At 27.8% G+C, this 23,051-nt stretch overlaps 1 protein-coding gene across 1 annotated transcript; it reads right to left on the minus strand.

Annotated features, from left to right (window-relative positions):
• Positions 1-364: 364 nt before the first annotated feature.
• Positions 365-16,613, minus strand: LOC145197942 (H(+)/Cl(-) exchange transporter 5-like). The gene is made up of 17 exons (XM_090077084.1): positions 16,284-16,613; positions 11,699-12,049; positions 11,342-11,548; positions 11,185-11,265; positions 7,410-7,592; positions 7,189-7,278; positions 6,883-7,007; positions 6,556-6,709; positions 6,359-6,444; positions 4,898-5,022; positions 4,549-4,663; positions 3,663-3,758; positions 3,475-3,533; positions 3,192-3,299; positions 2,726-2,853; positions 1,083-1,177; positions 365-831 (listed from the first exon to the last, which is right to left on the minus strand). Exons 1-17 carry the CDS (start codon positions 16,527-16,529, stop codon positions 741-743), a joined length of 2,340 nt encoding a protein of 779 aa, XP_089933210.1. The 5' UTR covers positions 16,530-16,613; the 3' UTR covers positions 365-740.
• Between the last annotated feature and the right edge of the window lie 6,438 nt (positions 16,614-23,051).

Here is a 23,051-nt window from a genome sequence, read left to right on the forward strand (position 1 = left end):
AATTTTTAGATTTAACGCAAATAATGAACTGCATTTTTTCTTTAAAGTTGCAGTTTAAATTTGAAAGTTGACATAAAATGTGTTTATTAAAAATGGTCTTCGTTCACCATAAAATTTTTCTTTAGTACGAAAACCTTTTTTATTGTCTAAAGCAAAATCTAAAACAAAAAATCTTTAGCAGTTTTGAAACAAATTAGATAAAGTGCTAATCCACCGAAAATTGTTTACTACACAAGAAAAAAAAGTTCAATATTTAACCGCTTATAACTTGTTCTACGTTTTTACCGCTTATAACCTGTTATACGTTTTGACTATATGTGAACGGGATTGCGCTTTGTTTTTACAAATTAAAACACTAAAAAACTTGTTGAAAATTCTACGTTTAAAAACGTTTAATCTATTTAAAAATGGATTTAATTTACAGATAAATACACCATGTCAGACAATGAAATTTTTCACAGATATTACAGCAATCACATCAGTTTTATACAACACGTTATTACCATCGAAAAAAAATATATAAAAATTGAAACAAAAATACAAAACAATTTCTTATTTTTGATTTGGTCTAAAAAATTAAAATAGGCTATGTAGACGAGTAGCAATGATTTTGTCTGACAAAACAAGTAGGAAAGATTAGAGTAAGAGGGATGTGTTCTGGATCCTAGCGCATCTACAAAATTTTTTAAAGGTATCTCTGTATGATTCTCCCCATATTTGGAATAAATTTAAGGTACTTCTTAATTGAAAAGAATATGGCCAGGGTCTAAATTCTTTATTTGTGCGATATGTCTTAGCACATCTTTCTTCGTAATGATGCCAAGTAGTTTTCTAAATAAATGAACTCGTAATAGTGATTAAAACATAAAATAACGTTCGAAATTTATACAAAAGCAGTCATGATATCGCAAAATATTTAAAAATCGCATCAAATAAAAAAAAACCCACGTGTTTCGACATACTGTAGTGAATTCAGAATATTATAACGAAGTGATGTTTGAAGGCGAAAAAGATATCGTATTTACAAGTAAAAACTTAAAGGAAATTTTAGACTAAAGGGATTTTTTATAGAGAATACATACCCTCCATGTGTAACGAGGACCTGACGTAATCCCAGCTTTCGAAACATATCAATTATAATTTCCATTGGCGTGGAGTCTGTCACCGTAAATGGACTCTAACATAACAAATACTTTTACATAATTTAAAAAAGAAGTAAAATGATGTAGTTATTAAAATTAAGAATAATTAACGAGAATAAATAAATGAAGACCTAAAAGAAAAAAAAAAAGCAGAGCCACCTTTTTGAACTTATTTCGCACAATACTTAACTTATATTAATTATTTACGAAAAGCCCTTGTACCTAGATTACTTGTTTACATGTTACATCTAGCATATCATAAAATTTCATCTCACAAGAATGTTTTAAACAGCACTCCTTAATGTTAGTTTAATTTCATCGAAATATTAAAATTGAGTTTTTGTTTAGTTTACAAATTCAACCATAATAAAACCTTATAACTCTCAGTGTTTGTTTGGAATTAAAAAAAAACAAAACACTTTATGATGCAATTTTTTGTGCATTCCCTATTTCAAAATAATACGCATTTGTTTAACTTTGACGATATTCTTTAATTTATTTACATGCTTATTCTACTGTATATTTCAACTTTGTTTAAATATAAAATTGTGTAACTCTTTATTTTTGAAAACCTTTCGTAAAGAGAAAAAAACGTAACATGAATCTAGATTATAAACAGAATATGGGAGCACACTGCAATTGATAATGCCAAAAAAATAATAATAATAAAGCGATGCTTTAGATTTTTCATACATGCTTTTCGTTCAACATGTGATTGCTTTCCGTAATTTAAAAAAATCTTAGTAATAAAACCTGACAACTCGTCATGAATAATTATATATACAAAAAAAGATATGTTGCTATGTTCAGAGTCAAGAGATTGTTTTATGGTACAGTATAAAAACTGAACTGTAAACCCTGTGACAGTGGCTTATTAGTAGTTTTTTTTACTATGATCACAACGCTTTGAGATTTAACTTGTGTTATTTCTGCATGAAACTCTCTGATTGAAATTGAAGTAACTCCATGAAATGCACACAGGCCTCCTGAGCAAAATTTAGGTTTATTAAATCCAAAATGAAAAGATTTTTCAAAACTTGTTTCTCTAATACTCTGAGATATCAAAAATGTTAATCAGAAAATTTTAGAATTACCTTTATAAATGAATTTTGTTTTTTACATTAAAATCACATTGTTTTATGGAATTTAAAAAATTTTGTGATCAGATTAACAAATTAAGTTATAAGTCGCATTTGATCATGAATGGAAGAAATGTGAGTCGATATCTTAGTCTATGAATGAACTCAGACAAAGATAGATATATATATATATATATATATATATATATATATATATATATATATATATATATATATATATATATATATATATTTGAATTATAAAAAACAAATTAAGAAATCAAGGATTTTTTTTCTTTTTTTCACCCATGTCACATCAATATCTGCACATTTTAGTCTTTGGCTCCACTGGCATTTTATGAGCAAATATTTGAAAACCAAAATCAATGGTGTAAATAACATTAGAACACACATACACACACACACACACACACACACACACACACACACACACACACACACACACACACACACACACACACACACACACACAAAATCACTTACAGCATCCAAGATATGCCTGAAAGATAAAGTACTTGCTGCGCTATTAGAACCTTCTGTTGTTGGTGGGTGTTTTGTAAAATATATTTGGGTAGTAGAGTCAAAATTTTCACAACGCATTCTTCCGTACTCTACCAAAACAAATAAAAATAATAAAATGTTTTTACTTACTACTTTTTAGTTTAATCATCATAACAATCAGTCTAATAAAAAAGACTGATTGTTATGATGATTTACAAACTTAAGTGAAATTTAAGAATATTAATATACTTTTAAAATATATATAAAAAATCATTCAATATCAAAATACAATAGTTGAATAAATATCCTTTAAAATATCTGTGTAGATTTTTTCTGGTACATTTCTTAAGTTAATTTTAATATTACAAATGAAATTACTAAAATTCTGTTTTGCATCTTCTCTTATAAATATTTAAGTAAACAAAACGTAAGTGAATTAAAAACTTACGTAAAGCAACCTTCAAATCTCGTCTTGTAACAAAGCCTGATAATATTTGAGACTCTTTACTCACAACAACAGGAAAGCCATTAAACTTGTTCTCTTCCAATAAGTTCTCTACAAAACAGGAACTAGTTAAATTTGAAAATATTAAAATTTTTCCTTTGATTAAAAATCTAATCACACACTTTTCAGTCAGTTAAACATTTCTACTGAGCAATTAAAATGTAATAACAGTCATACCTAAAGCTAGACATGAAGCTATAAATAATATTGGATAAAAGTTACTAACCTATATCCTTCACAGTAAAGCCAGTCTTTGTTATACATGTAAGAGGCTCTGTGTATCGTCTAACAAAGAATTAAGTTTAATTATTACCCAACAATATTGAATACTTTCAAATGAAATTTAGATTCAATAACATCATCTCATGAATACTATAACTTAAAATATCAATGTAATGAGAATTAAATTCATACCTTGGATTCATGACATCAGCTGCAAGACTAGGATGAGTGTATTCCTCTTTAGTGTCCAAGTAAGGATAGCCTTTTAACCGAATATGTTCAACATAACTTTACTAAGTCAAAGTTAACAAATGTGGGAAAAAAACCTAATGTTAAACAATATTTAATGCTGCTCATGTTGATAAAGATTCAGTCCTAACAAATTTGGTTGTTTAGCCTTTTAAGTGATTCTAATCATGCTTTTAAATTAGAGAGTTTTTTCTCAAGTCTCACTTAAGGTGGCCATAAACTGCAACCCAGAAAACAACAAAATTTTTCTCTATTGTCTACCATATGTTTTACAACACCTTTTAGACAATTATATTTTCAGAGATGATTGAGAAATATTTAAATTAAATTTATTTAAAAAATAATCAGAAAGTTTGTTAAATTGAATCAGAGGCTCAATTGACAAAGTAAAGGCTAAAATTATGGTGCAAAATATTAATTGAACTTGGTTAAAGTTTCAAATGGGATGTAGGAATTCTTTTTTAAAAATTTCTGTTTCAAGGGTAAAACTCTAAAAACAGGTGTTTAAGAAATAGATATAATAAAATTTGTTTCCTATATCTTATTTTAACAAAACTAAACTTTAAATTTCTACATAAAAAAAGAAAAAGTATGATGCTACTCTGTGTTACATGTGCTGTTTTCTTTTTTAATAAAATTTTTACAAACCAGAAAATTTTGGAAGACTTATCTAGTCTTTCAAATTAAAATAAATTTCCATCAAATCTTGTCTTAGCACCTTATAAAGATAAGTATAACCAAGAAATATAAATATCAAGAAATTTAAAATTTGTATTTTACTAAACAGGGTTTGTTATTTCATAAAAAATCAATTTTAGTCAAAAGATACACAGAATCTGTTCCAAAAGCTTCACCAACCCATTTGCATGTCATTATAGCAACCATAAACGGAACAATATAAGTCAGTCCTCCTGTAACCTCAAACATTATGACAACCAATGTCACTTAAAAAAATAACAAATCATAATTAATCAAAGTTTGTAACTTAACTGATATTTTGCAATACTCGCACTATTTAACATCAACAAATCAACAACTTCATTAAAGGTAAATTAAAATTCAGTCAAAACAGCATTTAAAATCTTTCATATATTTAAATAAAAAATTGTACAACAAATTTCATAAAAATACTAGGAATTTAGATAAAAAAAAATTAAAAAAACTTGTTAGAAACATACCAGTCATTCGAGTTACACCACCAAGACCAGCAGCAGCACCAGTCATAGCATATAAACCAGGTAAAATACAATAATTTTTGGTTTTTGAACAAACATTTGACCAAAGGAAAAATGATGGATAAGAACTGTACATAAATAATTCACAAAATACAGTCAAAGGTTACTTTTAATGGATTGGAGAATAAAAAAGCTAAATATTTATAAAGAAAACTTTAAGAAAGAAAAGGGCTCCTTTACTAAAAGCATCAAGAATGCAGAAACTTTTTTTTTTTTTTTTTTTGGAAAGCACTTTTAAAAAAACTAAAACAGAAAAGTTGAACTAGAAATGCAGGAAACAAAAGCGAATTTAAAAATTCTTTAAAAACATGTTAGCCAGCGTACAAAATTGTTTTAGATAAAATAATACATACCTCTCCATAACAAAAGTGAACTAATGCATACAAAATTTTCAACAAATCTCAACCATGTAATAGTAAGAAAAAAATGAAGCAACATGATGAATATTGAACTGAAGTCTCAGTCAAAAATCCTATTTAAAGGATTTAAGTCCCATATTTCCTACTTTTAATTGATAAGCGAATGTGTTAAGAGGTCTCTTTATCAACAAAATCTGGTTGGTTAAAAGAAGCATGGGATTTAATATCTGAAAAAATTATATTTAAGAAAAAAATGCAGCATCTCTAATGCACAATATTGCATGGAGTGTGACTATTTGAAAGATGCATTTTCTTCTAATGATAGCAGCAGTAGCAATGTAGAAATTTAGCTTTGATAGCAAAAGCAAAATGTAAAAAGCATTTATGTCTTAATTTTTATCATTCATTTCAAGAAAATTAGTTGTTCTTGATTTTAAAATGATTCTTAAAGCTTGAAAAACATCTCAAATAGTTGCATTTTTAACATAAAAGACCAAATTGCACACTGCACCATCATATAAACCAGTATGTAAGGTATATTCAATGATAGCTATCAACCTTTTAAGCTATTACAGGAATAATATTTGAATATTAGTTTCTCGTCTCGAAAAATTTTAACTGTTCACTAAACATTCTATCTTTCTTAAAGTTTCATTTTTGTTAAAATTAAATTTTAAATGTAAGATATAATTTAAATCTCTTTATTGAAAAAAGTTTGTTTTTTTATAAAATTTGCATTTTAGTTAAAAAAAAAAAAAAAAAACTTCCTGAATATTGTCAAGGCCTTTAGTAGAGAGAGCCATTTTTTTATCATAAGAGGAACATCAATAAAGAAATCAATAAAAAAATACAACTAGAATATTTATGAAAAAAACTTCAACTACTGATCTTTTCTAAATAAAAGTTTTATTTATTGCTTAAAAAGCAACTCTGTAAAACTTTGACATCAGCAGAATTCAGGAATTTAAAACATTTTATTGAAATAAAAGTCAAAATCATGGCTTAAAAAACCAGAATTTTTTTCAGCCATGAAATTTACACTTACTTAACAAGGATTTCCATACCAATGCCAAAAACACGACCTGCACAAGCTCCAACTGCAAGACTTGGGACAAACAAACCTGCAGGTACCTTCAAAATTAAAAAAGAAAAAACTTGCAAAACTTCAACAACCAATATCAATTTTTGTATTTTATGAAGTTCTATATTGAAAATAGTATTATAAAATCATATATTGCTTACCTTAATACCAAAAGTTAACACAGACATCACAGAAATTAATATCACAGCTAATATTAATTTCCATATTGATTCATAAACACCTGGTCCCAATGATCTGTGTGGATAATATTCACTATTTACATTTTGTGTTACATTCATTGAGTACACATAATCGCTGAAATACATAAAATAAACATATAAATGGATTGGTTCTGTACAGATAAAAATGAAAATATAATAGCGATAAATATAACAAAAATAAAATACTTCAAAATAATACTTCAAAATCTTTTTAATAATGTTACTAAAGAAGTTCATTATATTTTTAAAAAATCACAGGAAAGTTACCAAAGATGACTTGTATCATCAGGTCCACAGTTTTGAAAAAGATCAGAAATGAGTCGACTCATTGAAATTCTTGTGAACTCATTTGGATAAGATATTAATGAAGTAATAATTGTAATAACAAACACCTAAACAAACAAATAACAATTTAAAAAAATAAATTCATTTCAATCATTTAAGTATTGTGTTTACCTAAAACTATAAACACTTAAAAAACTTTGCATTATTAGAATTAGTGGAAAATATTTGAGACAAAAAAAATACTATTTTAAATTTTTTTTTGCTAGATAATAAAACATATAAAAAAACCTCAGTAATTGGATACTGTCCAAGTTTAGTATTCTTTCTAATTCTGCACCACATTATATTAAATTTGATAAAAAAAGCACCATAGCATCCCTTAAAATGAAAAACGTTTTAGCATTTAAATGATCATCATCGTTGTGAATAAAAGTAAACTCAAATCACTCAAGTAAAATGTAAAGTTGGTTTGAACTTAAAACTGGTTGTAAAAAATGCAAAATACATACACCAAAGACTCCAATCAAAATGAAAGGAATTAATTCAAACAGTTGCCAAGGATTGCGGTAATTAATATTAAACACTACAAGATGGCCATTTCCATATGGATTCATGTAACCCAATGTAAGTGCAGCCATCATTGCACATAGAAAAGTCCTCCACAAAGTTTTCATTGGAAAATAGTAGCTAACCTGATAAAAAAAACAGTTTAGATGTAAATCTGAAATGCAAATCCAACATTTTCTGTTTTTAAGTAAGGATTTATTATCATAAAGAGATGCTAGTTTCCTAAAAATCTCAATAAACTTATTCACTATATTTTAAAGAAAAACAAAATGTCTTATACAAACTTAGGGGTTTGGTCTTGCAAATCACAAATCATTTACTATATTTCATAATAAAATCTATGGTTAATTAAAAACTACGAATCAAACTTTAGAACATCAGTTGAATTTTATACATTGTAAGTTAGACTGTTTTATGATGCTTGATTTCATGTTTTTATTTATTTTATCATTATTCTCTTGCTAAGTTTAAAAGGTAATAAGGTAATAATGCAAATTCATGCTTTGTTTGTGAACTTGCAAAAGTTCACTGATTTTATTTTCATGGCATATAATGCGATGGAAGAATTATATATATTTCTATGTTAAAAATCAAACTCCTTTCTCAAAATATTCTACGATATAAGATGATATGACTGTTAATGCTGAAGGCTTAGAGGTAGCAATTACAAAAATTTTAGCAATTACTTCAATCATAGAATTGCTTTTTAAGGAGGTTTTCAGTATTTATTAATATTTCCATTTAATATTATTAATTTTTCCAATATTTTTAAAAACATTTTACAAGTGAAACTGTAGGAATGTTTGCAGTTTATAAAAAATCGCTGCCTGAAAAAAATATATGGGACACAAAGTTAACATTTATGACTCATTTAGAAGACCACAACTAACACAATCTGATAAGCAGACTATAAAATCATAGGAAGTCTAAAGATCTGATCTAAATTGACCATGTAATAAAACAATCTAGATAACTCTAGGACTTTTATCAGACAATATCAAATCTAAAAATTATAATTAATACCAATCTGGACTATTGATGCATGGTTGCTAGTTTTTAAAATATAGTGACACATATTGAAGAGCTTGAAGAAATTTATAAACAATGCATTAAATTGCCTAACTTTAATCATATGAAAGAAATGGAACAAATTTAGTCATTATACTTCAGTGTAGCTGAGACTAGGGAATGTCCGGGTCCCGATAGGAACCAAACGAGTCCCAACCCGAACAGGTATCGGACACCAATAAAAGCTAAAAATAATTTCATTGAACTCTGATTATCCAAACGGGTATTACCTGATAATGCCAATAAAATTGGGTAGTTGAAATTTTTCATACCCATCCTTTTCTGTTTCTTGAAATGATGTTAGAAAGGTTGTAATTTTAAAACTTTGATTTTAAAATCAGACATGCGTAAAAGAGAAAAACATTTCAAAAATGTTTGCTAGCCAGTCAAGTGCTCTGTCATCACAAAGTCTAAGCGATGTTAATACTAAAAACAAAGAAGGAAGTGAACAAGAAAAAGACATTGCAACACTATCTTCAGATCCAGATGACCTGCCTCCCCATGAATGCAAAGCCGAAAAATAAGGTAATAAATTGCCAATTAGTTCAATATCTTTGTCTAGTGCCTGTAAATTTTACACAGGTTGCTACTTGCCTTCAAGCATTGTTTAGAGTTGCAAAGAATTCCAGAAAATTGTCTAGCTAGTTGACAACTACTTGGACCCTTGTTACAAATGTTAGTGAAAAATCATTTAAAAATATTATTAGTCAAAAGTTGCAATGTAACTGGCTGTAGTCTACTCTTGTGCAAGTTCCTAATCCACCAATAGACGTGCCAAATGTCAAAAGTTACATCTAAAGTTGCTAATATAAAAAAGTTCTACTAATGATCTAAAGTAATGTAGTTGCAAATTATTAAAAGAAACGAGAGGGAATAGTTGAGAATAATTTTAAAAATGCAAATAGATGTAAATATTTGGACACAAACTCAGTAAAAATTGGTTAAAGTAAGAAAAAGTCTGACTATCTGCCCTTAAAGTCAGTCTTTTTGCCCATGAAAGTCTAACTTTTTATATTCCCTTTCATATTTTACAGACCAATACATCAAGTTCTTGAAAACCGTACTCAAAGAAACAAAATTCAGTCTCCAGAATGTGGCCAAGGATCCTGAAGAAGCTGTCAAAGAGTTCTTGTCAAGTTTTTTTGGCAAAAGTGGGGAAGAAGACTCCGAGATTGAACTATTCCTCGTCGATGACAGCCTTCGGCACTCACAATATGGAAGCTTCTCTTTAAACTTTATCCAGCCAAAGAAGCAGAAGAAAAGAATGACTGGATTGAAAGGAGAACTTTTTCCCATGAAAATGATGTTAAGGCAGTTTCTGCATGGATGGGAAAGCCAAAGTAGTTCTGGGTGACAAAATGGAACATCTATCCAATTCTTTCCAAGACTGCCTTTGATATCCTGAGCATTCCTGCATGTTCAACATCCTCAGAGTGCTTGTTCAGCGCTGCCAGCCTGACAGTCACAAAGGGAAGAAACCCTATGGATCCTCTGAAAGCCAAAAAAACTGCTCTTCATCAAGAGCAACTACTCTTAGTTTGAGAGAAAAATGTTGCTCAAATTCTGCTCAGAAACCAAAAGCTCTTCATCAATCCCAAATGATGACATCGAGGAAGCCCCTGTTGATGCAATTAACATTATGGTTATGTACGACATTGAAGAAGAAAAAGGAATTTTTTAAAATGATTTTTTAAAACTTGGTTCAGAAATCTTCTAATTTATTTCTTGCTAAGAAACTCATGAAAACAGCCTCCGAATCAGTACATCTCCAAACTTTAAGCATTTATTTGTAATCAGTGTTAGATAAAGATTCTAAGGTGAAATTGTTACACTTGCCAGTATTCTATTTCTATGATGACTAAGGCAACTAGTGTTTTTAGAAAGTTAACTTTTGGTACCAAAACTGCATATATTTCCAGTGTCATTCCTGGATGTTTTCTCATGGGTTAAGGATAATAAAGCTTCATATATAGCAAATAGACTCTGAAATAACTACTTTCACTAGTAGACACAAAAAAGTGAAAGCAAAACATGATTTCAAAAACATGTGATTTCAGAAAGAAAGTGTTTAAAAACATTCCTAGGGATAAGTCAAAGGATAATTTTAGGAAAAACATAGACAACAATACCTAGAAATATCCTGTTGTCTGACAAGCTTGAACAAGTTTCAAGAGCCTTTAGTGATTAAGAAGAGCTTATCAGTTAAAAAATATAAAATAATTCAAAAACAAATCTGCCAAATTAAAATAACTTGGGAGATTTTTTATCTAGAAAGTAAAAAAATCTGCCAAATTTAGAGAAATTATTGGATAAATTATATCTAGTAAAGTGTAAAATATAAAAAGTAGGTATTACATTAAAAATGTAAAACCTACTTTTTATATTTTACACTTTACTAGAATTTAAGAATATAGTCAACTTAAATGTTATGTGTCTTAGATTATAACATTGTAAATATGAACACATTAGCATAAACAGAGAAACCATAATTTTGAAGTTATTTTATGCATGCTTTTATAAAAAAAATAATAGGAAGAAGAAAAGAATAATAATAACAAAATCAGTTGTCTTCCCAAACATTTTATCATTAACTTTGTTTTACATTATTTTAAATGAAAAATATATAACTTCTTAAAACATGATCTATACCTCTTCTAAACTGAAAAGAACTCCACCAACAGGTGCACCAAATGCAACTGATACACCAGCTGCTGCTGCTGCAGACAAAACCTAAGAAAAAATTAAAGGTAATTGCTTAAGAAGAAGAAATAAATAAAATTAAAAAAAACAGTGAATTTTTGCTTACTTCTCTTCTCTTTGCTTCATTTCCATAATACTTTGGAAACAGTCTTACAATAACATTTCCAATGCATGCACCAATATGAACCATTGGACCTTCTTGTCCCAACTTAAGCCCAGTGGAGACAGATAAAATCAATGTTACACTTTTGATAACTAATGTCCACCAACCAAGAAATCCTTTTATAACAAATCCTCCTAAAATTGTTTTTACCTAGATAAATTAGACTTTTTTGTAAAATGAATATTTAAATTCCTAAAAAAAAAATTGATTTTTATATTGAGGTAAGTAATTAATATCAAAAATAAACAAATTGTTTAAAAAGGAGTTAAAAATATTCAGAATTATTTTCTATTAAATTACCTCAGCAATGCCAGAGCCACTTGCATATGGTGCAAAGAATCTTACAAGAAAAACAGCAAGTGATGAGAACAAAATAGCAAAAAATACATAGCTAAAGTAGTTGCAGACATATGCATTTTTAGCACCAAGTAAATCTGACCAAAGTAGCCAATTTTCACAACTTTCTTCACCAGGTTTATTTACAGAGCTCCAACAACAAGTTTCTTTGTTGAACCAGAAGTTATTTTTGCAAACACCTTCTTTTACATCATTCATCCAATCTGCACCAATATCAATAACTCCACCAACAAAGCCTGTTGTAATACCAACTACAAACACAATCAGCCACCCTGACAAAGCATCATAAAATCCCTGAAAAAGTAATTATACAAACTTAGTATTTAATGCATCAAATAACAAATTCAGATTGTTCTATAATATATTACCATTGTAATTGTAAAAGTCACTAACTAAAGTGTTGTGTAATATTCTGTGTTGTATTGAAAGCAATCATAGTTTACAATACATTATCAATATATATTTATCTTAAATTTTCTTTTAAAAAATCACTAAAATACATATTTACCATAATCAAGGTTCTCTTAGTAATAGGTTGTTAAGTGACATTTTTTATGTTTGCAAAAAAATTCATAAATTTACAGTAGATTAACATCAGATCTGTCAAGATGGAGGGGGGTTGGCCTAGGTTTTGCCCTGGGTCTCACACTGGATGAAGCCCCACCAATTTAAGTGTTAAAAAAAAATTCCTTTTAAGCTTTAATTTTATTTTTGTTGATCACTGTTTTGTGTATGTGTGTGTATAAATATTTGTAAAACTTTTTTCTTAACAGAAGCCCACCAGAATAAGTAAGCCTGAGCCTTGTTCATCCTTTCAAGAGGCCTGGCTGTAATCTATTCAATTATATTGCTTCAACAGCATTTCATTAACTTTTTAATATATTTCTAAGGTGTTTGTTTCATATAGCTGATGAAATTAAAAGGTAGTTTGCTCATCATTTTAGATAACTAAATTTGTTTGAACGGATTTTACATGTTAATGAATTTTACATTCAGTTTTAAAATATTTTTTGTACAACTTATTGCACAATTAATGTTTTAAATCATTTATAATTTTTAATTTTACTTCTGGCTATGTTGTGGGTTTAAACTATTATACTTGCTTAAGTTTGCTGATTTCTATGTCTACTATAATAACAATCAGCTGGAATGAATCATAAAAACAAGATACAAACTCATTTTAATTTTGAATTCATATTTTTAGATGTTTAATTTAACACTTGCTAACAATTAATCAAAGATCAATTTTATAACTGTACCTTATAAACCTTCACTACTATGATTATAAGCAATAGATGTGCAGGAAACATGTCTATAATGCTAAAATCTTGTAATCGTCTCACTTTCTCGTTTGAACTTTTAAAACAAATTTTCTACACCCATTATCTTTGAAAAGTTAAAGAAGTTATGTACATTTAGAAATTGATTAATTATAAATTTTTGCAAAATGGCTCTAGATTTGTTTATTTGACAGTATAAGGGGAACACTTGCCTTTTTATATTTTCACCTTTTGATCACTGGTAATTTGCAATACAATTCATAGTTTCTTACCATACCACTTAGCACTCCTCATTTTTAAGTGCAATTTTAAGTTTTTTTAAATTTCTGGCATTTGGCTATACAGAAAACAATGATTCTTTATAACAAAAATTAAACAACGATTCTTCAATACCAGTTGTTGCTATCTTAATGAACTTGTTTTTGAAGTTCCTCAATAAATTTCTTCCCTTTTGATCAATCTAATGTTGTCTTTATGACAATCACTTAATAAGAAGTCTCTCTTTATAAGAACACACCATTTGTATTAAGTTTAAAAAAAACTTTTTCATTTTTAACTTAAAAATGGTTTATTCTAATATAGAAAATTTCATTTTTATAACAATTTTATTTCCAGAAATGCCTTTGAAAAATCAAATACAAAATGATATGGATAATTCTCAATCTGCTGATTATTTTGTGTAGTTTTAGTAGACACAAAAAAGTGAAAGCAAAACCTTGCTTATTTTGACTTTAAAGTTTTAAAAACATGTCAAAGTGCAGTTTTACTTAAGTATAAATACATTTACAAATGTTTTTTTTACTTATCACTCATATATTATATCATAAACTAGAGGTGGTAACAAATTAATGATTTTAAAATATCAATAATTAATCAATTAATATAAATGATTTATTGATTAATTTGCTGTTTTAAAAATTTTAAAAACTTGGCAATTTTTTAACAACAAACAGAAATTATTTGAATTTTAATCTGGCATGCCCGAGAAATGTAAACAAACGATACTTTTTATTTTAGTATGGTAGCCTATCCACCACTTACAATAGTCTGAAAAAATTCAATCTAAGTTTGGAAGCATTTATTATCAGAAAATAAAGACAAATCAATATTCAAGTGCAAATATTGTTCCCTGAAACTTAAATTCCATCCCTCAAATTCAAGTTTCTTGCTCCATTTAGCACAAACATAAAATTTTGCTGACTAAAATTGTTTCAAAAAAGTAAAAAACCATACAGCCAAGTACTGCTGCCTACTTTAGTAAAATAACAAATAAGATAACAAAACTAAAGATAAAATCCCTGACGATGAACATCCTAGAAAGGTAATTGCTATGAACTATACAAATTCAATGAAGTTAAAAAATGCTCAAGAGCTTTAATAAAAAAAATTAAATGGAGAAAGATTTTCATTTTTTTGATGAGCGGACTTCAGGTGGAACTAGAAGATACTTTTATCTTTATCATAATGGTTACAAGACCATAATAATTTTTAGAAACAAACTACTACGGTCTTGTAACCATTATAATACATGGTTCAATATTTTCAGAAAGACCAGTTATCAATATCACTGATAAGTTGAATGAATTTGGCTTATAATCTATCAATGAATTTTTTAGATCTATTACTATGGTGCAGTTACGAAGAATATGGGACTAGAAATGAGAGTTATCCATCAACTTTGCTATTGGCATGGAATTCATGCTGCAGTATATGATATTCTATAAAAATTATAGTAATCAACTTGAGAAGAACTAATTAATGATGAGGATAATTAAAACGAAGAAGCTGATTCTGATCCTGATGATGACAATAAAGAATGTCGGAATGAAGAAAGCTTTGCTGATGTACTCAACCACTTAAAAATAATACTCTTCAAAACATTTGTAGAACTGATTTAGAAAAGAACTTAAGCCTATTCTGGATACTAAAACAAGATGGAATTCTCTAAGCAGTATGTTAAAACCCTCCTGGATAGAGATTTAACTTTAAAAGAAGAAATAAAACATCTGATATTATTCAGGCTTGATGTTGAAACTCTACAGGTTATGGGATTAGGAAAAATTGCGATATGATAAGATAATATTGTTTTTAATAAAAAATTTTAAAGAGCAAAATACTAATATAGGTCAAATTTTGTTTATTATTGTCCCTGAGAGAATTAATGAAAGAAGAAATTATAAATTTAATGGTTTACTTTGCTATTTGCATTATCCAGATGACTATAAATCAGATTCAGAATTACCAGATAATTCTTAAAATACCCAAGTAAAAAAGAAATTGCTAAAACAGTAACAGAAATAAGTGTACATTTATTTGTACATGAGGATAACCAAAAGAAAAGTGAATTAGAAGTAAAAGTAGCATTTGAGTCTGAATTTAAATTTTTACCAATTTAATTTTAAAAATATCACCAATGAGAAAAAAAAAATTAAAGGCAAAGAATTAGCAGAAATGATCTCACATAAAACTTCATTAACTAAATGACAAACGATTGTCTGTCATTTAGTTAATGAAGCTGTATTGAAGTTGATTGCGATTCAACCTTTCAGGAAATTTTAACTTGTACTAAACATGAAATAACAGTACTTAAAAACACTGGAAAAAAGCCAACCTCTTTAGAAAAAATTTACAATGCCATGCTAAGTCTTCCCCCAGATTTTAATCAACTTTCTAAAACTGTAGACTGTTTTAGAAAGTTGATTAAAATCTTACTTTAATTTTTATGCACAAATTCTTTCATATTTCATCTTTTCAACCTGCTCGTTTGTTTATTACTAAGTTATAAACTTTGTTTAGAGGATGATAATGTTAAAACTAATCTGATGAAACAATAAAAAATAAAGTCTTAAGGAGTAATAATGTACTTTTTGTAAATCATAAATTATTATATTTTAAAATTAGTTGAAAATTAAGGGAGTAATCATTTAATTTTGCAAAAATTGTCAATTGATAATACCATATATGTATTGTTAACAAGATTATGAAATTTTTTTTTTCAATAATAATCCAAGGATAACATGCTAAAACAACAAAACTTATGTTAATTGTAACTAGTCAAGTACTCAAATTAATTTTTTTTTCATTCCTTACAAAATAAAATACAGTGATTTTCTAGGAGTGATCTTAGAAAAAAAAATTTTAGGACATTGTAAATGTATGGCCTTAAAAACTTAAGAAACTCATCTTTGATAATTTTTAGAACTTGTGATTTTGTCAAAATTGTTTTAGAAAATCAATTAAAATCTTACTTTAATTTTTTCTGTGCGAGTTCCTTCATATTTCATCTTTTCAACCTTACGAAATCGCATTCTATCTCTCATGCGATCTCTAGACCAGTCAATTGTGTGAAAATCATCATATTTACTTAAATCATCTGCTTCTGATTTATATTGCCACAAATCATCATATGGATTACTTTTGCTTTGCATTATCATTTCATCATCATTACTGTTGGAATGATGACGTGTTATGTGTATAGGTATTTCTTCCTCCATACTAGCAACTCCAGTTGTAATTACTTAGTTAAACTACTTTAGATTTTGTTAGCTATATAAATGTGTTTGTATATATATAAATGAATATGCAGATAGTTTAATCATTTGCTATACAGAAATATGCATCATGTGTGTATACGTGTATATATATATATATATATATATATATATATATATATATATATATATATATATATATATATATATATATATATATATATATATATATATATTAATACAAAATTATACTAAATTTTAATCGATAAGTTGAGGTACACATAAATTTAGCAAAAAAAAAATGTGTGATTCATCTCAATAAAAGTGTTTTCCAAATATTTTACAGTTTAATTAAAATCCTCAGTGAATGAGGTTTTAAATTATACGCTGAACTTTTGAATTTTTTAAACTTATACGCTAGCTTTTTAAACTCGCTTTTATCTGATTACCGCTCCTCGTTAAGTTCAATGAAATACAGATTTCTGAGGCCGTCCTTTTCATAAATGATGACCAAAACTTGACTTCAAAAAACTAAAATATATTGAGATTTACACTTCACAAACTAATCAAAATTATACTCAACAACACTGTCAGCCTGCATCTTTGGTAAGCTTTTAGAAAGTATAAACCTTTGTCTCATCATTAAGCAATGTCTTACTAGTTGCATAACATATTGGATTCACGTTCAGAAATGCTATGTTCCGATTTTTTTAGAAACGCAATTTACATGGTTTTTTAAGATAAGTTTGTATGCATAGAAGTATATCTTCAAATAATTTACATTAAAAAAATATCGATTGATTGTAAAAAAGCTTAAATCTATTATATAACATTTTGTCAGTCACCGTGCAACGGTGACTGACAAAATGTTATATAAACTTAAGACTATTAATACAATGTAGGACAGTTGTTTCTTTTGGTCTTTAGACAAACATTTATTTATAGAAATAACGTATATATACTATTAAATGGTAAAAAAAGAAAATATTTATATAAAAAAAGTACACAAAAAATATTTTAAAATTTTTTACCAGATTTCATATCTCTAATTGAAAAAAAGCAAAAACCATGTTAAGCCTGTTACTGTAATAGAAATGATTTTTAAACCATGTGCAGTACCATAAGGGTTTTTGTTACTGCTAGCATTTGTTGTAAGTTTTACATTTTATACCCTATTAACATCTCATGTGATAAAATCTAAATAAAAACTTGATGAATTAGCAGATTTTTCTTTATCTATGATATCTTGCAGTGTCTATGAATTTCTAAAATCTTGATTAAACCCTTTTTCAAATGGACAGCCATTCATCTTATACTTAGTTTTTATTTAAAACTTCTTTAAACTACAGAGAAATACAATTTAACATGCATTTTAAGCAAAATATTTTTAAAAAATTGCTGAACTGTACAGTCTTTTAAAATTCACTAAAAGTTATATTCAATCCTGCGTTATTAATTTAAAATAACATAATAAAATATTAAATAACTTATGTGACGGTAAATATTAATTACCTGATGTGATGGTGATTGTAAGAGTTTTAAGAGAAATATAAATACATTCAAAGAAAAACTATTACAGACCTTACTCCCCTATTGGTCAGTGACCAATGGTCACTGAATCAAGTTTAGAAACACTTTTCTGTCTAAAGGTAATGTAGGAGGAAAATTATGCAGCAGGGGAATTGCTTACGCAAATGAAAGACTGTACCTTAAACAGTATGTGCTGTGACGAAATAAAATATAAAAGAACTGCCTAAGTTCACTTGGTATAAAACGGGTACAAAACAGAATTTGAATAAATATCAATTTAAGATAAATTGGAATTCAAAAAAAAAATTTTTTTTTCAACCTTTGTTTTGCTTTAGAATTGATAAAGTTATTTAGTTTTAAATGTTTCAGTTTTGTTTATACACAAGTAAATTAAGCTAATTCTTTCGTCCCCACATAAAAATAGATTCTGCAACTATTTATTTATTATGTCAAACAGTTTTTTTTTTTTTTTTTTTTGGTAGTCTAATAGGGTGGGTTTTTTGTTTTCTAAGTGGAGATTTTATAAATTTCCCCCGTCTTTTGATATTTTATTGTTAACGCAACTTTTTACGCAAGAAAAAAAGACAGAAAAGTTTTTTTTCGGTGCCAAAAATTTAACGAGATACTTTAAAGAAATATTTCATAAAATGAATATGAATTGAAAATATTAAAACACGAATATCTTTGGAACCAAATAAGCTACAGAAGTGGTTGAAACCATTTTGAAAATAAAATATATTAAGAAATCCAATGCATTTGAAATAAAAAAGATTTTCATTGGCTATAAAAATTGCCTAAACTCCCTACTTCTAGTAACAGCGTTATCAAAATAAATTTACTTTTGACTTTCAAAAAATACAAGATGTCAGAAACAATTTTTAAGTTAGAAAGAAAAAAAATTTGAACTTTACAACGGAAGTGCAGAAAAAGAATAAAACCAGAAGAATTATAATGCAAGTAGCGATAAAAATCAATTCAAACATTGCTCAATGGGAACTTTTGGATTGCATACTAAGAGTATTAAAACTCAAACTGTAGAAGGCTTTTAAATGGTTTTTTAAATGCATTTAAAAAAAAAAACATTTAAAAGTCTTTTACAGTTTAGAGACCACTCTTATTGAGGAAATATCGAGACAAATCAAATAGTAAAACAAGATGTCGATACAGAAACTGCTTAAAAAATTATATTGAAATACCTGAAAAAGTATTTTTTGAATCTGATGACCATAAAGGTATGACCATTAAATTTCTACAAGATTCTGGATATGAGAAAATAGCCGATGTAATCGAGGAAATATTCGGAAAATTAGTAAACCGCTATAACATTAAAGACTAATTATGCAAGCAAGCATTCAGAAAGTTAACAATTTAAAAATGTTAAACGCAACAATAAATTTTAAATGCAACAAACTATTAAATACATTAAAGAAAAAGTTGTAACTAAGTTTCAAAATTTTCAAAGAGTTGTCAATCATTTACTTTGAGGCAAACTAAAAAAATATGTTAAAATCAGTGGGGTAAGATGAGGTAGGTTGGGTTGTGCAAGTGACCCCCTCACCCTTTTTGGGTAAAATATACTTCTATTTCCGTTAAAATAATGACAATAGCGTTCATTATTTATTAAGACCTATTGAATCTCTAGGAAGTTCTAGACTCTAAACAAATAAACGAGAACTTCAAGATTCTTTTAAATGATTTTGGTGTATCGGCGCAACGTATATGAAAGAGTAACCTTCAATCAGATAAAAGAAATCAGTAGACAAGCTTGGTATTATATCAGGCTCCTGACAGATATCACTTACTCTGTGCATTTACGTTTAATTAGTGTCTGCAAAAAGAAAAAGCACCTCAAGTCAGTACTTTCCGCATACTATACGAAAAAAGTGAAATTAAAAAAGTTGCGTAATTGACTATACAAAAGTCTAAAATTCTTCATCTAGTTTTAAGCGAATTTTTTAAAACTAAACAAGGTAAATGATAATAAATTGCTCTTTAATTACAGAAAACAGTAAAATCTTTTAAAATATTTTTTTTTTTTTTTTTTTTGAATTAACGAAGAAGTGGAAAAATCTTTAAAAGAGGCAAATATCTTGCATGGGAGGTAAAAATCTTGTATTGCAAGTTTCAAAACATTAATACTTCAGAAAGAATGTTCTGTCTAGTGCTCCTGTTACAACAGCAAAAATAATTTTATAAAAGCATGGCTGTAATAAATGATACAACGAAGGGTGATATTAGCATATATAAAAATGTTACTGTCTCGGCGATTGGAATATAGAAAGGTTAGTTGTTTAACATTTTAGAAATATCAATTTTTAAAATCCTTTCTTACAGATTTTTCTTTTTGATTCGTAGTAAGTCTCTAACAGATTTGGGGCTCTATCAAATATTGCAAACTCAAAGCTCTGACGACACATCGAAAATTTAGCTTATCTTTTAGATCATTTCTATCACTAAATTTCTATCATTAGCTTTTTTTCAAACCTCATTACCTTTATCTAAGGAAAAGATTCATCAGATAAAAAAGATTTCATGTACTGTGTGAGAGAATGGGCGGAGGGAGGGAGGTACCTATTGGATAGCACGGTACTTTATAACAGTTAAAACTATACTCCCTAAACTTTGACAGGTTTTTTTTCTTCATCCCAACAGCAAAATATGGGCAAACAAACAAAAGAATTATGTTTTTGCATATAAATAAAAAAATCTATAGATCTTAAATATATTCTTATAGGAGAAGAATGCTCCTTTGAATTTATGAAAATTGATAAATGGGGTATCACTGCAGGATTCAGTGGAAATCGCTGAACTTTGTTAAGCATGATTGAAAAAATATTTATGACGTCAAAAAAAGCATCACTTAGTTAAACAAAGTGACTGCTAACGACTTTTGTTTTCTTATTCGCTTTTTTATTTAACATAATTACATTTAAAAATGAGAGATTAGTTGTTCATTATCGCTGTTAGAAAACAAAAAATAAATCTATTAAAAACCCAAAACATTTTACACTCCCTAATGCTTTAGCGTCGCGATGCTTTTTTAAAGCACCATGACAAGATTTACACGGCTTAGCATACTGAGTTCATTGATCAGGTAAGCCAGAGTTTCATGTAAAAACAAAGAAAGTTACTAACTTTTCTGCCAGGTGGTCTAGATACAATACTATATTACTGCTTCAAAAAAAGGTCAGCGAAAAATTCCTAGAGAATAGAAAGTTTCTTTTGCGGTATTGTTTTTCTTAATGTTCGTTTATAGAAAGGACACAATAGAAACTAAAAAAGAAAGCTTTACAGAGAAAGCTTTACAGAGAAAGCTTTACAGAGAAAGCTTTACAGAGAAAGCTTTACAGAGAAAACTTTACAGAGAAAGCTTTACAGGGAAAGCTTTACAGGGAAAGCTTTACAGAGAAAACTTTACAGAGAAAGCTTTACAGAGAAAGCTTTACAGAGAAAGCTTTACAGAGAGACACACGCTTAGTCTCTCGATAAAGTTATTAGTCTTAAGAGGCTGTGTTTAGTCTCTTAGACAATTAAACCTTTTTGGCTTGATCGTGTGTTTAGAATTAATAGACTAAAGACACGTTTAAACAAAAAAGATTTAACAGTCTAACTCACTTTCATATATCGAACAAACGCAATATATGAAAAAAAAAATTTTGACTCTTTGTATATACTGTTGGAAGACAAATTTTACGCTATTATTCTATAGTATTTTATGAGTCAATTTTATTGTTTTCATTTTACTTACATTTTGATGAAATGTTTAAAAAAAAAATATCATATACAGTACTTTATTCTTTCAGGGGGAAAGGGGAGGAAAAGGGAGAGAGCATAACATAATTTTTCAAGTTTGAAAAATCTTTTAACTTTTGTTGACTCTATCATAAAATTTTCAACTGTATCAATAAAAAATATTTTTGGTTCTAAAATTCGTTTGTTCACTAAATTTTCAATAAGCTTTTAAACCTTAATTCATTTCGAATATTCTAGGGTAGAAATAAACTTTAATTAGAATGTTTTTGTTAATTTAAAGATATTTAATTACTTGATGATTTGAGAAGTTTGTTAAATCAAGTCAGCACAATGCTCAGAGGGGACATTCCGTTGAAAAAGGTGACCAAAAATTTAATATCGCTGCGTTTATGTGAATTTTAAGCCTTAAATGAGTAAAATAGAGCCTTGACATTTTTCATTTTTTTATTTAGACCCGCTCATGGATGTAGCGAGGGGAGACGACGGTGCAGAGGCCCTAACCCTTAGCTCTAACCTTATGTCCCTGATGACGTTGAAAATATAGCTTCAAATCAACAGAAAAGCATTTATTTTTATTTTGTGGCTTGTTATTATATTGCGCTAAAAACTATAATATAAGAAAAATAGTTTTCTCATTGTGGCTTGTTACATTGTTGTATATTTATTTTAGAGTAACATCTCAATCAAAGCTGTGATGTTAGAGATTCTGTTGAATAGCCTGAACTAACAGCCTATAAGCGAGTTATTCTTGCAAATATTAAAAGGTTCACTCATACAAACGATGGTAAAAGATTTCGCTAACTCAGTTTCCTATCACTTTAAAGTATACTGAGGTTTTCAATATCAAACACTACGTTAAAGAAGATGAGTACAAACAAGTAAATATTGCAAAAAAAAGGAAGACCACTGTAGACATCGCTTGCTGAGTTAGAGTAGAAATATATAACATCATTAAAAATATTGAAGAAAAAGATTGACATTATTAAAACTCTATTACCGTATATACCTCCAATACACTACCAATTTTACAACAACTTGCAAGCCATAATAGGAGGAACTGAAAAAGAAGTTCCTGAAATTACTTTAGATCAAAGTCATTTTTATTTTTAAATAGATTAGATCATTTATGTTTTGTTTTTTGCAATAGTATTACAAGCCACTGTTTTTTTCAAAAAAAAATTTTTTTTTTCCACATTACTCCGCATTTTTATTTATTTTTTTTTTGTCCAATCTATAATATCC

This window comes from Hydra viridissima, unplaced genomic scaffold, assembly GCF_058129835.1.
Source record: "Hydra viridissima isolate aposymbiotic clone 2 unplaced genomic scaffold, HvirCarnegie_v1 scaffold_2, whole genome shotgun sequence".
NCBI lineage: Eukaryota > Metazoa > Cnidaria > Hydrozoa > Anthoathecata > Hydridae > Hydra > Hydra viridissima.